This window comes from Diprion similis, chromosome 2, assembly GCF_021155765.1.
Source record: "Diprion similis isolate iyDipSimi1 chromosome 2, iyDipSimi1.1, whole genome shotgun sequence".
Taxonomy (NCBI): Eukaryota; Metazoa; Arthropoda; class Insecta; order Hymenoptera; family Diprionidae; genus Diprion; species Diprion similis.
In genome coordinates, this window is record NC_060106.1 from 4,090,747 (window position 1) to 4,106,677 (window position 15,931).

Genomic DNA, 15,931 nt, shown 5'->3' on the forward strand with positions numbered 1-15,931 from the left:
CCCAACAGCCGGACTTACGCAGCTGACACTGCTCGCAAAATCCTGTATAATTTTCACAGCAATATGTACATTAATTACACGTAGGTATCGAGAGAAATTTTTCTAGTATAAAATGATGGATCGGTGACATTGGCGGTAACGCTAGCCTACTTCCTCCCTACTTGCGAAGACCAGATGCTAACCTATGCTGCCCTATTCGTTTTACGGTGTTCCCATTGTCAGGTTTATGGTGCTGATTGACGACCCTATAACTTGCTTTGTAGGGTGTCCCACCTCAGCCCCTCCAGCTATAAAACTCTCTATGGGGTACCGCTGCAGGAGCTTCCTGATCCATCCTGGTACCCTGATCCCTTTATAGTCCTCTTTTTGTACGCCCACTGCAGGGGCACAACGAACAAATTTCAGTGGCACCCAACGTCGCTGAAGTGGTGTAAAAGCAGAAAATTGTCATCGCGATCCGAATACCATATTAACGATACCAAGTCCGATATTATTACGAATACACCGGGGAGTTCAATTTCAAATTCATCAGGAATCCTACAACTATAAAGACAGAGAGAACTCCGTTAACTGCCCCGTTTAACTCGTCAAGCTTACATCAGGCTACAGAATTGAGTATCACGTGCAGTTTTGCAGTTTTGTGATGCACTAACTACCGTGATATTTTGTTACTGAAGCGCTGATGAGTGACTGATGACCCGAATTTTTACGTTGGTTTTAGATAAGTCAAGTCGCTAGCCGGCGAAGCTTCGAGTATTATCTTGGTTACCTGCAGTCGGTACCCAACAATTCGTTGTCTCTGAACTGGACAAAACTTGATATTCGAAGAGAGTTTCACGCGCTAACCGCAACAATGGGCAACATCATACGTGAGTGTTTTACAGCATTGTGTTCTTTCCCGTGATCTTTATCAGAACGATTTTTTTTTACTGGTTTTGTCTTTCGTTACATTCATTGGCACATATGTATAATAACGTATATCGGATATCGGCGGATTTCCGTCATTGTGTGATAATGTATAATTACCGACGAACTTTACAACCGTTATCACGACAATATTCGACGCTTATTTGCAACTTTTGAAACACATGCAGAAGTTGATTGGTCCTACAAAGATTGAAAACTGTCATCATACATACCCAGGATCAAAATTAAGCGTGTCTACTGACTCCGTCGTACTTCATTCATAGAAATAATATCTACTATAGGCGATGCTGGGATGATACAGGCTCCGCCTGGATCGCCACTGGAAATAATAAACATGGTGATTCAACCGTCGTCACCGAATCATTTCCAGCAGAGAAGGATCATCGTAATCACTACAATAGTAATACTACTTATCCTGTGGATACTGACCCTATATTGCAACGTTATACCATAAAAAATAATGCGTTTTGTCATGATAGATGCGAAGTTGAATTTCGAATGTCTCGTTTTCATCCCTTGATAAATTGAAAAAAAGCTACGACAGCTGATCGCGTATTCGGCAGCAGGTATTAGATGTATGCAAATACAGAAGTGGTTATTTCAATTATCTGTTACCCGAAGTCTCTGTCTCTGTCACCGTTGACGAGTGTAATATTATACTATGAAGTCGGACTGATTGATAAATAGACATAGATAAGCACAGGCAAGTATATGCTATGGTAGTTGGTTAATATTTAAACTGGTTCCGTCACTTTGTTGTTGGTGTTTATTGACGCTTTAATATTTCAGCGGTAGGTACACGCCAGTCAATAATTATCCTACAAGAAAAGCTGAGACGGTAGAAGGTTAGTAGAATGATGTATCCCTGTAATTATCGGTCAACACGAATATTGAGTCTGGATTCTATTTGTCAAATTTTGATTTCTTCTAGTTTAATAATAAAAAAAATGGTTTCATTAAATACAATTTATTTTTATACAAACGAGAATGATATTTTGAATTTTAAGAAAACTCACCTATTTTTTCAAACACTTACCGTGAAGAACAATTAAACAAACTTCAGTTTCAGACTTTAATCAATATTATTAAAAAAAAATATTTAATAATGAACGAAAAAAGTAAAAGGATTGATAAACAAAGCTCAAAAATTAATATGAACTTTCGCGTATAAAACCCTAAGCATAATCTCCCGTCTTGTTCTCATTATAATGCCCCTGACAACGTAGTTCAAAGTCCACCACATCTTGACGAAAGTGTTCTCCTTGTTCTTCTGCATAGGCAAAATTTATTTATTCAAATATAATCTGAAAAAAAAAATTTTTTTTGTGTTTACCTGTGAATAATTGCTCATTTATTTGCGAAACTTGATTTACGTACGTGTTCGCGATGATCAGTCACACCGAATGTTTATCAATGACTGATGAGGTTCGCCCGATTGATCCGGAAAAATTGATAAGAGTTCATGCCTAGCTTATCAAAAAAGCTCCAATATTATGTGTTCGTTCTGATCTGAGACGTGCAAGTGCGATGATGCATTGAAAAAGAAAAAAAGAAAAAAAAGAAATCAGAAAATCATCAGGTACTTAGAAATGGATTATGGAATGTATTTTTCATGTAATTTTCACCCCGGGATGCCATAATGTCTTTTCGGTTGAGAGACCTCTCTAAATATTTATCGACTCTTCCAAAACTGGATAATATTGTTTGTATTCTGGAAGTTTTAATGAAGATAGTACTGAATAAATAACCTGTTTAATGAGAGTGTGCCGTTCCTCGCAATTGGTATTCACGCTGAGTTTCTGGCATAAGAGAAATGTGGGATAGGTATATGCATAAGGTAATTATTAGCTCGACTCGTATGTTAATCCTTTAATGATTCCGAATGCGCGATTACGTTTGGCTTGTTTATGCTCAAGTGTAGTCAACTTGTTCTACAGTCTATCGAGCAACACGAATTAATTTTCATTTCTACATGTTCCAAACAATCTCGATCTGCTTGACACGAAAATTTGTCACAACGTTTATAGGATCTAATATTAATTGAAATCATCTATAAACAATAGTTATTTATCCAAGAAAATAGGTCTCATTCTTAAACGCTTTCCTGTTATTTATGTAATGATTATGCAATATTGAGGGTCCACTTCTGAGGAATATTTCAAACGATGATCATGATGCAATTAACTGAATCTTGTGTTTCTACTGCTTCCATTTCGTCTGCCGATGCCTGCATTTTGTGCTCTAATGGTTCCTCCTGCTTCACATGCCTTAGCGCGCCCTTGGAAGTTGTGCATTTGAAACAGTTCACTGGTCTGGGTAAGAGGGGCTAATTTGCAACGAGTCCACAATCCAGTGAGACCTGCATTTTTCGTGTTTGTACACCGAAAGGTATAAATTATACAGTAACCTCGACTGGGCGAGTCGAAGGAAATCAACTGAATTGCTGAAACAGTTGATGTTACGTAATAGAGGGATCCGTGGGGAATGCATCGACATGCACTCACAGCTTCTTGCCTATGTTTACACCGAGTCCTGGAATCACTATAATCGAATCCAATCACGCGTTCTGCAGTTTACTTTCCCCGTTCTACTTGCATTACTATAAATATACACCGATGTACTCGTCAGTCAAATTTTATCGCTTGGATAAATTGGTATACCTACTTGCAAAAAGGCGAACAATTGGATGAGATTCCATGACGAACGACTGTCTGATTGTTTGCAAATAGTCAGTAAAATCGAAAATAAATAAATTAGCAGTGACAGAAATTTTGCTGCTCTTGTCGATATTTTTGAAAATCCGTGCTTAAAGCTCACACATCATATGACGCATTATAGCCGCGTGACTTAATCTGGAACATGATGCAGGTATATACGTGACAGGAATAGGTGATAGGTATGTAATTATAGTTGGAAAAAAAGAGTGAAAAAAATAATTGCATGTCAAAAAACGAACTAGCCGGTTGGTGATTGTTTAGATTGCGACAGGTCAAGCCGGAACGTTAGTTGCGGGTTGCGGTCTGCATGGCCCCGAAATATTGATTGACTTGAGGGAGTTGAAGTCGCATTAAACTTGTAGGCTTAAGTGCTTTCGAGCATCGTATGCTAATGAGCTTCGTTCTCGATATTGCGGTTTGAATAAATCCTTTGCGAAGTACGCGAGGTGACTTTACTCGTGTAGTTACTCTCCACCGGACATCGCCTCTAGTTCGCAAAACTTTTTTGCGATTCATTGAGAATATCCTGAGAAAATTGAGTAAACAATTTGAACGAAAGGTGATGTGTAATATATACAGACCGGTAAGTAAATAAATGCTCATAAAATCGACAAGTCGGTATGGATGTCAAACAGTGGGCTTGTGTCTCACGTATGATACGTGATATATACGTACATATATAACGACTGTCGATTAGGATTGGAATAATATTAGGTGACTTTGAAGTGACGCAAGTATGATTCAGTTTGATTTGTGACTTTTATTTTATTCGTGGCCATTTGCATTTGGGATTTCCAAGGCGGATACGGATAATCCTCAGACCGTGAAATCTGACACGTCTCCAGGGTGCGTGTGATGCGATGAGTGTAAAAGCGCGTAACTGATAAATGCGCCAAGATAGCGCAGCACGTGCCGCCGAGTGGTCTGTACAAAAATAAATGGTAATTCCACCAACAACGATCATGATCAAAGTATCAATAATAATAGCAGCGGTGGGTCCATTAAGAGCTAAAGAAATTGTCGCATTGTTTAGCTTGGTTCGACGAATTTCTTTCTTATACATTGCGTTATTATACCTTATATAATAAGAATTGGAACTCGATTTGGTACTAAAAATTGGCGACACTGAAATCCTGCTTTTGATTCGAGGCGTTTCTGGTCTCTTTCCTGTATACGAAACGAACAGTAATGATAAATGAAAGGAGAAAAAGATTGTTCCAAATCCACAAATCATACACTGTTATTTCGAAAATAGTTTTTTTCTTCGTTGCAAGTATCGACGTCGCCTTGGGTTTATTCGAATGCATAGAGAGTCAATAATTTCACAGTAGTCGAGTTCTTTGAGAGGAATTGAAAATTTTTCTGCGGTATGATTGTGTATGCCATAAATGCTGTTGCAATAATTATACCGATACCGCAAATCCGGGTACAGAATAATAACTGTAGCGTTGGATCGAGGCGAAATAGTTGCGGAGAAATATAGCCTGAAGGAAAAGAACGGTCTAGGATTCTAATCGAGCATCGTTGGAAGTGATTTTTGTACAATACAGATGATAAATTTCGTTTCTTGCGCCGAAATTAAGACATATCTCAAGTCGTAGATTCACATTTCCTATTGCCGATCAGCAATGACCACTTATTGTTAGCTTAAAATGATCGATGCATCGATTAATCGATTTCAAAAAAATAATCGAAAACGACTCGATTGAATCGGTAAAAATTAATCGATTATTTCATTACTTCGCACTTTTTTTAAACGGTGTATACGTAATCGAAATTTGGTGAACTACAGTATGTAGTCTAAATAGCGGAGAAGTTTTTTAATAATTTATAGTTTAATTAAAAATATTTTTCAATTTCAGGTTAAAATATTCATTTATCTTACACTTATTATATCAAATAGGTACTTAGTAAGGAAGAAACTGATTGAGTTTCTAATCAGATAAATAAATTTCGATTCCATGCATCGAATAATAACAAAAAACCTTTATTTATTACTTATAAAGTTTGTTTTTGTCTGTTTTACGTTGATAAATAAGCCTTAAAGTTTTTCGTTCGAAGCTAATATCGGTGCCTATTCGGAAGAAAAAGGAAAACGTTTTCACCAAGATGCGATGGACTTTATCGTTATTAACGTTATTAGAGGTAGTATAATGAGAACATGATGGGAGACTACGTTTGGGGTTTGATACGAAGAAAGTCCATACGTAAATAGGAGAAGTATGAAAAATATTAATTTTTAATTTTTTTTCATCAATTCTTTCACATTTGTAGTTTACTGTTAATTATTATTTTCGAATAAGAGTGATTTAAATGCGAAACTGAAGTTTGTTTAATTGTTATTTATAATAAATGTTTGAGAAAATAAACTTTATCTAATGAAAAAATATTTTTTCACGTATTATTAGTTACGCACAAGAAATCTAAATTTGACATTTAGAACTCGAAATTCGTATTGACCGGTGTAATAATTGATAGTTTAACAACACAAATTGATTTTGTATTGCATCGTTGATAGGAGTAAAAAACAAAAACGGACTTTATGGAAAAATAATCGAGTTAGTTGATTAATTGGGTTTGAAAAATAATCGATTACATTCGATTAATCGAGAAAAAATAATCGATCATTTTTCGTCATTCTCATTGCCGATGTGTTTAATATTTGTCTGCTAGATGTTCAACGCCTGACGGTAAGTTCGAATGAAATTATAGAATGTGAACGAAATTGTAACAGTGTCAACGAGTACTCGTCGACATTGGAGAACGTGAAATTTCTGTAACTGTTAAGTCAAGTGCTAAGAAATGCTAGTTCAAACTAATGGTACGACGTTTTTTAGCTAGATTAAAACTGATGCTCATCGCTTTCACAAATAGCAACTGAGAATTATTATACGTATGGCACTATGTCAGAGGCATAAATCGTTTAAGGCGGCAGAGCTAATAATTAAGTTTTTTCTTCTTCTAATTTCTATTTATGTTTGTTTTTGTAAGTGAGATTTTAACCTATGATATTTCGTCGCCGTTGAAGGATAGCCGAATGGAAATAAAGTAAATGAGAATCGGTCGAATGTATAGTCGGTCGATGTCGCAATATGTGGTTTTTCAAGAGAACCGTTCAAACAGTGGATAGTTAGCCTGTCGTATTTTATTCCGAGATTTCAAATATCTCCAGATTATTTGTTCTATCCAAGTTTGCTTAGACTTCGGCTTGAAATCCATTTTTAAGCACGAGCTGGCTTCACGCTTACAACATTATACATACCTACATATATTGAAGTTCTTTTCTAATTGTCGATAGTCTTTTTCCCCACCTCTGATGGCACGAAAGAGTATCGTTCAATAAATATATTGGCAATACTCGCCAATTTATTGCAAAAATTATTGCAAGTATGTTCTCTCCATCTATTACCTATATATTGCTTGATTTACACTTTGAAGAAAAATTTTAGATTAATATTATCACTTATACTTTTGTTTTAATTATTAGGCTTATAAAAATTGGACATACGCGTAACCTTACCTAAGATGTCAAGCTTAAGAGTCGTCATTGACATCGTTTGTAAAACTGTCTAGTCGGAGTTTATTGCCATTTCTTCCACATATTTAGATTCCAAAATTTCTAAGGTATAAATAAATACAAGAGAATCAAAAAGCATCACCCACGATGCGATTGACTCAATTATTACACTCAAGTATTGCAGAATGATTTCCTAGACGGTTCATTTGAGTTCGATTTATTGGTACCTTGAGTTATTCTCAAGAGCAGAAGCTTCGCGCGATAGCCATCATCTCGTTCGGAGATAGTCGTTGGTTCGTTGGTTGGTCGCAGTGGCTGTTCATCGCAATTAAAAAAGTACCGAGGCCAAGAGGGTCAGTTCGCACAGCCGCGTAAAGCCTGCACTTAAGCAATATCGCTTCATGTGCTGTTGAGACTTACACTCTATGCTCTTAGCCGTTCATTTTCTTTCATTTCTTCCCACTTTTTTCCCCATCATCTACGTGTTTACTCAGGCGTACAGGCGTACACACACATGCACATTATATACGCACCATGTACGCAGGAGGGTACCGATACAGGTATGTGTATTAGGAATATAAGTATAGCTATTTACACCGTCGCACTCACCTTCGATGGCAAATTATGAGAAGAAATTTGAATTTTTGTACGTGCATTCCACAACAGCTTAATTACTTTATAGCCGCAGGTATAAATGTTCAATATATTAAGATTCATTCGAGGTTGCAGCAGCTGCTCAGGTGGACTAAGAATATTGGACGTTAAAATTTTGCATGATTCAACTCACGCAGCCATGATCGGTAAACTTATGCCTATGCCACAGTGACAAACAAGGCTGATATCTATTATTATTACTGAATTTTAAACACATTTAATGTTTGTTATTGAATTTTGTTAGGAAAACGCTTGGGGTCAGTCAGGCATAAATCGAAATGATATTATAAATGAAGCTATAAAGCAGTAAAACGTGCTTATATTGCGTGCCATGACGACCTTCGATTGCGTATGGAGGTGACAAGGCTTGTAAGGCCTCACCTGCACGGAAGAGGGAAAGATGCGGAGCAGAATTGTGTAGAGGCTTGGAGTAATAACCTGAGTTCGCATATTGCGATTCCTTGTGATAGATCAAGATCACAATTGAACGAATCATACAATTTCTGAACGGAACGGCGATTATAGCCGACTTCTTTTCTACCTCCGTTCTACTTTCAGGGGACAATAGCAACTGCACGTATACATACCAATTATTTATTCCCTTGACTTCCAACAAATATTCTGCGTACGAATCAAGCATTTCAGCAAGCCAACTATAATTCCAAGTGATAAGTTAATTAAATATATGATAAACAAGGAAGAGAAGTAAAAAGGATATGTGAATATAAAAATACTTGGGTATGGCGCATGGCGGCGAGATACAGGAAATCAATAAAATAATTTTAAACCGAAAAATTTTCAATAATTAAAATCAAACAGCGAATTGGTCCTGAGGCTGAAGTTGTCGACGAAAAAGTTTGACCACAGATTGATGCCGAGTTTCTTCGAGTCTCTCCTGTAGTAGTTCGAAGTAATCGAGGCTTTCATGCGACACGCAGATAAGGCCCATTTTTAAGAGATTTTTTTCGCAACCAGGATACAGCCAAAAACGTCCGGTCCAGCTTCCAATAAATCACGCAAGTCGAAGATTAAATCGTGGAACCGACTAATGTACAGATGTGAGTTTTAAAAATGTTAAAAGCATACTCCAGAATATAACAAGATACTATATTGTCTCGGCGAACTTCTTATTCGTCATAGTTAATGCACTTTTTATCTAAATGGACTTTGCAGACGTCTTCGATACACGCGCGTCTTTATCCATACACACATACGTATGACGCCCTATACTTTTACTTCCAACTGGCAGTATAACTTGTCAGTATAAATTATTTCACCTGCGTCTATATGCGTAGGTACGTATTCAATTGGCAATTGTTACCTGGAAGGCTCCGAAAGGTTACGAGATTAGTGACAAGTTCCGCGTACTTGATTTAATTCAGGTTTCTCGAATTACAGTTATTCGGGATTTTTTGCTTTGTGCTCATTCGAATTTGGAATAGGAACTAATAACGCGGAAAACAAAAATCTTTCTTTGTTAATTCGAAAAGAAATATCGCCCATGTGATAGGCTGATTTGCTGTTCGAAATTAAAGCCGTCATTGTGAACGTTCTTGGAGTTACCTTGCAAATTCAATATTTAAAAAATCTCGAAACCCATTGTATTAACAAGATAAAAATCATCTTCACGTTGTTTCTTGTAATATTCATCGCAATTTCTTATTTTCATCATAAGGTTAAGATAGAGAAATCATTTGAACACTCGATCGTTTGAGATCGTGAGGAGTTCGGTTAGAAATGAAGCTGGAAATTTCAGGAAACCAGGTTACCAATATGATATTTGAAGATTCTGCATTCATTTTAAACAAATTGGAATTTATTCTGAAATGCGTTAAATAACAAAGTATTAGGCAGAAAATCTGTGATGTCAATGGAAATAACGTGAAGTACTTCATTCGAAATCAGTTTTGGCGAAAGAAGCTCCTTTTTCTGCAGTTCCAGGAAAATTTATTTTCAAAAATAAATTAATATCGAGAAGCTTAATTAACGTGTGAGAATTCTCGGTGTCGAAGGTCAGTGAGAAAAAAGTTGAAATGTTTGACATTTCGGCCCTGAGGGGGGCCCTCCTCAGAAAACTACGAATTTATTCAAACCAAATTCAAATTTTAATTTCGTTTAATTCTGTCGTTAACAGTTTGAATAAATTCGTAGTCTTCTGAGGAGGGCCTCCCTCAGGGCCGAAACGTTAAACATTTTAACTTATTCCCCTTGACCTTCGACACCGAGAATTTCGACACACTTTACTCAAGATCTGGTGAAAATCACTTCTAAAAGCTTAATTAACATCTTAAAAGTGATTAAATTTTCGAGTAGCGAAGTACTGCTCGTTGACGCAAATCACGTCAAATTCAGGTTCACGTCAATACGCCATGCGATTTGTACGAATAACAGGTTTCACACGCGAGATAATCGAACTCGCACTTTTCCCAGTAGGTTAAAATCCTATATAGGCAAGTAAAATAGTAAGCGCGGCTAAATCGACGATATAAGCAGATGTGCAAACAAGTTGTAGAGAGGCATGAGTACGGGTGATGTACCGCCTGTGGATTTCTCAGCACGAGACCAACATGGAGCCGTGGAATTTGCATAAATTTAGCGTGCAAACCGCGAGTGGTCGGAGGTCCAACCGCGTGTAACTTCGTGCCTCGGGGTATTCGATGCGGGTGTAATAAAGGGCAAAGTTCGCCAGTCAGCTCGTTAAAGTCTTCAGCGATCTGGAACAAAACTGCAGGGTATATATATGTACATAACGTACTTGCTCGCTCAAGTCCTATACCTACAGAAATTCTCGGGGAAAGGTGGTAGGAATACCTACAATTTCCACATCTTCACTGGAAACACGAGGTGAAATAAGTAAATCGTTCTCCGGAAACTGGTTAATCCCATGTTCACCGTACCGCGGTAATTGATTCGTGAGATTTTATTTTGATGTTGTTTGTTTGTCTTTTCTTTTTTGTAACTTTATTTTTTACTTTTCTCGTCAGACTCTGATACAAGAGTGATCAGTAGGCGAATTTCGCAAGAGATCAATGAAATATCAATGGACTTAATGGCGAAACAAGGCCAACTGCATCGGTAGCCTCGAGACGACCGCGTGGTGTAATCCATCAAAAGCCTCGGTCGAGTGGAGCCGTCCTGTTCTCGGTGGTCCAGGACTTGTCATAACTTTAAGGAACCAGCATCTTTCCTCGCAGACAGAACCGGAGAAGAAAAGCCGGGTTCAGACAGATAAATATTACGTTACGTGCGAGTGGAAGTGAAATCTTTAATGGCACGTGAACGCAGCGGGGACGTTGCAACGCCGGCGGTTCGGATCCTGCTGCATATTACTGCAGGTATATGTATTTATTTATTTACCAGGCAAAAGGTAGGTAACAGGCGCGGCGCTACTTCGCGTATAATTAAGCGCCCGATTAATTGCATGGCCGAGTTCGGACGGTATGTTGCGTCATTTGCGGTTTCAACGAGCTATTCGCTGTTCTGCAATAAGAATGATATCACGTGATGCGTAACAGCAGCCAGTTGTTCTTCACCTCTTCAGCTCCTTTCTTTTCAATCTCATACTCGTATCGGCTATCGTTCAATGGTAACTGGGCCGTCGAGTTACACGTGAATAAAAAATATCCCCGTGACATGCCTTTTTGCCCTGCAGACGGATTCCATTAACCGCTGCAACGCTGCAGGTAATCGTCGTGTTTGACCGTCAATTTTTCGACCTTGGACGATATTTTGAGGTCATCCCGGTCGCGATCGGAGACGAATATTAAATACGAGCCTGTCCGTATAATTGCACTTTTTACCTGCATTACCTGCGCGGCCTTGGCGCGATGCATGGCATTTTTATGCATGAGCTTCTCGTTCGGAAAGTCAGCGGACACTCCGACTGCGTTGCCTTCTATTAATTCAGGAAAGAGCGATAATTACGCACTTCGGTGTGTCTAGCCACAGTTGATTGTGCGTCATTCCTAATTAGCAAAGAGTTGGAAAAGCAATAAATCCTTAGAGGATCACCTCCGTCCAAAGAGATCACCATGAAATTTTGAACCGTATCCCACGTTAATGCCTATCGGTGATCTTGGACTGTGCAGTGCATGTGGTAAGTCGATGCCGAAGAAATTACCAGTAGATGGCCTTCGAATGCTGCCGTATCAAGCAGTAAAATTCCGAAATAGACGTAGATATGGTGAAAACTAGTTTAGCTAATGCCTCGAGGGTGCGAATAAGACGAGCATAAATTCACTAGGATAATATGAGCTTCGAGTTGGTGTTGCTATCGGTTATCGCGATGCAAAGGAGACGTTATACGGCGTTTCTAGAACATTCGTTTGGTCTTTTCGATTTTTTTTCAATCACGGTATCTACCTCGAGACTCTCGACTATCTTCTTTGGCGGAAAATATGCGGTTTATAGATTACTCTAGTGATTAGAAACTTAATCGGTGTTATCTCATTGACGAGTTGTGTGTGAAGCTGAATTTATTTATTGTATCTAATCGATGATTTGAACGTGTAATCTAGCGCGTTATGTTGCGCAACCGAGTGACGGTACGTACGTGTTTGCGATTATTGCATTGGCCATCTCCATTCAATAACGATAGTAGTTACAGCACAGAGGAGAGCATGTTTCAAGCCGGTTTACCACATTTCGCAGTTGGCCCAATAGTGAAAGGCTTCGGTCGAGGTTCCAGAGAATTGAGCATCCCAACAGGTTAACGTATTATTCAAAACTGTTCACGTAACGTCCGATCTTCTATCTTCTAATTTTGCACCATTACTTGTATATTATACTTGCAGTACCGCGTTGCGGGTGTAATTCTTCCGTCAGGTATGATATGATTTAGTGCACGTTCGTTCTAATACAAAAGGAGATAAATCGCGTAAGAAATGTGCACTTCGAGAAGCAACGTTGTGGATAACATGAAATCGGTAGCCGGAAGTGTTTTCGTTATGTGTTGAATAACGGTGCGAAACAAGTTCGTGAGAATACTTAAATCTCTCAAATTATCAACAGCAAACTATCCAGACGAAGTAGTGCAAAATTTGCCAAAGGAAATTGGCACCGGTGTCTATTGCGGATTCGCTTCTGTCAATAAGGGGGAAGTTCATAAGATGGTGATGAGCATAGGATGGAATCCTTTTTACGAAAATAATCAGAAGACGATGGTACGTATGGGTCTGTGCACTGATGCGACTACGAATTCTTTGCAATGCGGAAATTGTCCGGCCAAATTTACCGTTTGTGCTATTATCGTGATAAATTAATGTTCCGTTAATCCGTACTAGTCGTACCGCCGTATCTGATTCGCGTCTTTACCCTCCGATGGTCGGGTGCAGGGGTCAAAAATTATTTAAGCCTTTGCTCGACGGTTGTGATTAACCAAAATTGAAAAGCTCTGTTCTCATCGTGTGTAAGAGATAATTTTGTTTTTGTTGGGTATTTAGGCAGGATTCGGTTTGGACCTCTGTCAAAGTATCGTTGTCTCATCATTGGATACTTTCGACTATCCTGCGGCTGTATTTGAATGAAAGTATCTGACCTTCTTCAACTTAACTTCAACATTTTTTCTGACAAACGATCTGCAGACAGTGCCGTTGACCTTAATTAGTTTCTCGTCGTGTTTAGATCAGGACAATTCCCGGGCTAAATTACGGTATATCATTTATTTATAAAGATGAGAGTAAATTGCAGCGAATTATGTCAGTCAGTTATTGAAATTTTCTACCTAACTGATTACCTTTCATACTTGTTTTTTCCCCCATTTGATTATGGTAAATGAAGGTGCTTCTTTTTTTTTCTTGTAGTTATCTTGTTGCTATAAACAATATCATATAAGATTTTTACTCTGATTGTAACAATTCAGCTCCAGTGGACTGTATTTATAAAAAATTCTCCGTACATATCTACATTTTTTCAGGAGACACATATAATGCACAATTTTCAAGATGAATTTTATGGAGCAGAATTGAGAGTTGTAATGCTTGGTTATCTGAGGCCTGAAAAAAAATTTGACTCTGTTGGTAAATGCACTTTGATTTCTCACGGAATTTTGCCCTCATTCAGAAGCACTAAGGTTTTACATGCAAAGCTTGCAAGTGAACGATTCCGAAAATGAACAGCGGCAAAAATTTAGAATAATCTCATTCTTTGCAGATGATCTAATTGCGGAAATACGAGCGGATATTGACGCTGCTGACACACTCCTCAGTGAATCAAAATTTGCAGTTTATCGAAGCAACAGTTTTTTCACCGAAGATGAGCAACAAAAAAATACGGAGGGTGTCCGAAAAACGAGAGGAAGAGGACTTTGTAGTTATGCCGATAGTTGCATACTTTCGTAAAAACAAACAATAAGTTTAAATAGAGAACTAAAATCAATCATGATTCCAACATATTCTGTTTTAATTCACGCATGTTGTTTACTTTTTTTCTAAAGATTTTTATTCGTATGCTGAAATACCTCGATAAACATTGAATGTATTTTGAATGTAGCAGTATTTTGGTCTGCTGGTTTACCGAATAAATTTAATTTCGAATTGAGAATGAGAGAACGAGGTATGTATAAAGAACGTGAAAATAAATAGACAACATAAGAAAGCGTCTCTGCCTGCGGTTGAGTTCCCCGACTCGCTACGGCGGGTCATAAATCAGCTGGTGCAGAACGCATCGCGAGGTTACCAGGAGAATATAGCCAGCGACAGGTATGGAAGAAACAAGAGGGACTATACGTACACAAATGCCGTTTGCCACGGTTAATAATTATCCCATAAAGACAAACTGTACACGCCCACGCGACTGCGTCACGAGCATCGTAAACGTAGCAGGACTGCATCTCATTGAGCAGATGTTGAAACGTGACCTCACGCGCATAGAATGACGTTGAAATCGTCAGGGTCTGGGCGAATCGCCGAGTGACGACACTTTCTTATGATGCCCTAGGCGCTTGGCGTGCTGGTCGTCATTTCCGGGCGCATCCGTTTTCCTCGAACAGACTTCTGGGTGATGCCTTTGTGGACATTATGATCGCCTATTGAACCGTGAGATAACTTCCTCAAACACTCTGCTTTCGCACTTTTCCTTTTCAGGTCCACCTGCTTCTACTTCCTGAAGCCCTTTCGCTTTGCATGTCGTTTCTCTTTTGTACCCGGTCAATCTCAACTGATTCATGAGAGTTAGTCGTTCGTCTGAAGATCAGACCGTTTACCCAGGGGATTAGGAACGGAATAGGAATGCGAAAAGGGTGAGCAGGGTAGCAGAACAAACTAGAAATTAATTTTGTGGTAAAAATGGCGTTGTCCTCTCTCCTGGTCTAATCTAGGTTGTGAAAATCTTGCAAAATGATCCAGTTCAAAGAAAATCTAACCGACGGGTAACATCCTTAATGTCTCAAGCACAAGTGCACAAGATTCCGATAATTTTAGACAAGCAGATTTTGTCTATCACTTGTCACTCACTGGTGAACTCCTTCTATCGACTTCTATATGCGAACAAATACCTGGCACCCAATTTCCTGACACGGGGGCCAAAATGGCTGTCTTGTCAATCAACCCGTCGAGCTTGACGGAGGTGAGTCTGTTGGCTGTACTAGGCTAGTATCAGTTAGATAGGGGGTTACAGCAGGGTTAGCCGACGGTCAATACTCTGGACGGCGCGGATTGGTCCTGCAAGCGTTTTAGAGAGTAAGAGGTCGTTAACAGTGAAGTCGCATCAGTCAGTCACTAATCAAGTTGTCAGGAAGAACAATAGAAACTCCATAATGTGTACTAGGGTAGCATCGCGTATCACGGGGTGACAACAGAGGCTCGTGTACAATTTCACGAATTTCCGACGTGACAGAATTGGAAATAGGGTTTCCCTGCTTCAAATTTCAGCAGTCTTTGGCAACCCTGAGGATTTCACCGATGGAGAGGTGATGAATAAAGAAGAAGAACACGCGAAGCGAAGACACCTGCACCCATATGGGGCTAGTGTTCGAATATAAGCTGGACAAAGAATCCAACAACCAGCAAGGCCTACCGTGACACAGTCAAAGAGAATCCTGTTCAGATACGTGGACTATATCCAGAGTACAGAATCCCCCACGAAAGTGTTAGGACGGACAAAATAAACTTTGCCAACT

The 15,931-nt window shown here is 38.9% G+C and overlaps 2 protein-coding genes across 4 annotated transcripts in view; both read left to right on the top strand.

Moving 5' to 3' along the window:
* LOC124416083 (muscle M-line assembly protein unc-89-like) overlaps positions 1–2,762 on the top strand; it is a 21,246-nt gene extending 18,484 nt beyond the window's left edge. The window contains exon 6 of the transcript XR_006930753.1: positions 2,752–2,762. The gene's annotated coding sequence lies outside the window, so the exon portion shown is untranslated. The remainder of the gene's footprint in view (positions 1–2,751) is intronic.
* LOC124416085 (putative riboflavin kinase) lies at positions 700–14,226 on the top strand. 3 transcript variants are annotated; one of them, XM_046896948.1, is made up of 4 exons: positions 700–869; positions 12,826–12,977; positions 13,730–13,832; positions 13,966–14,226. In XM_046896948.1, exons 1-4 carry the CDS (start codon positions 854–856, stop codon positions 14,151–14,153), a joined length of 459 nt encoding a protein of 152 aa, XP_046752904.1. In that variant the 5' UTR covers positions 700–853; the 3' UTR covers positions 14,154–14,226. The 3 variants fall into 3 exon arrangements, with proteins under 3 accessions (XP_046752904.1, XP_046752903.1, XP_046752902.1); XM_046896947.1 differs by lacking the exon at positions 700–869 and adding an exon at positions 10,831–11,150; XM_046896946.1 differs by lacking the exon at positions 700–869 and adding an exon at positions 12,379–12,522.
* Positions 14,227–15,931: the final 1,705 nt, after the last annotated feature.

Coding starts and splice junctions, on each gene's coding strand:
- LOC124416085 (XM_046896946.1), top strand. CDS start 12,435: ATGTTTCAAGCCGGTTTACCACATTTCGCAGTTGGCCCAATAGTGAAA. Junction 12,978..13,729: donor AAAATAATCAGAAGACGATG/GTACGTATGGGT, acceptor ACATTTTTTCAG/GAGACACATATAATGCACAA. Junction 13,833..13,965: donor AAAAAAATTTGACTCTGTTG/GTAAATGCACTT, acceptor CATTCTTTGCAG/ATGATCTAATTGCGGAAATA.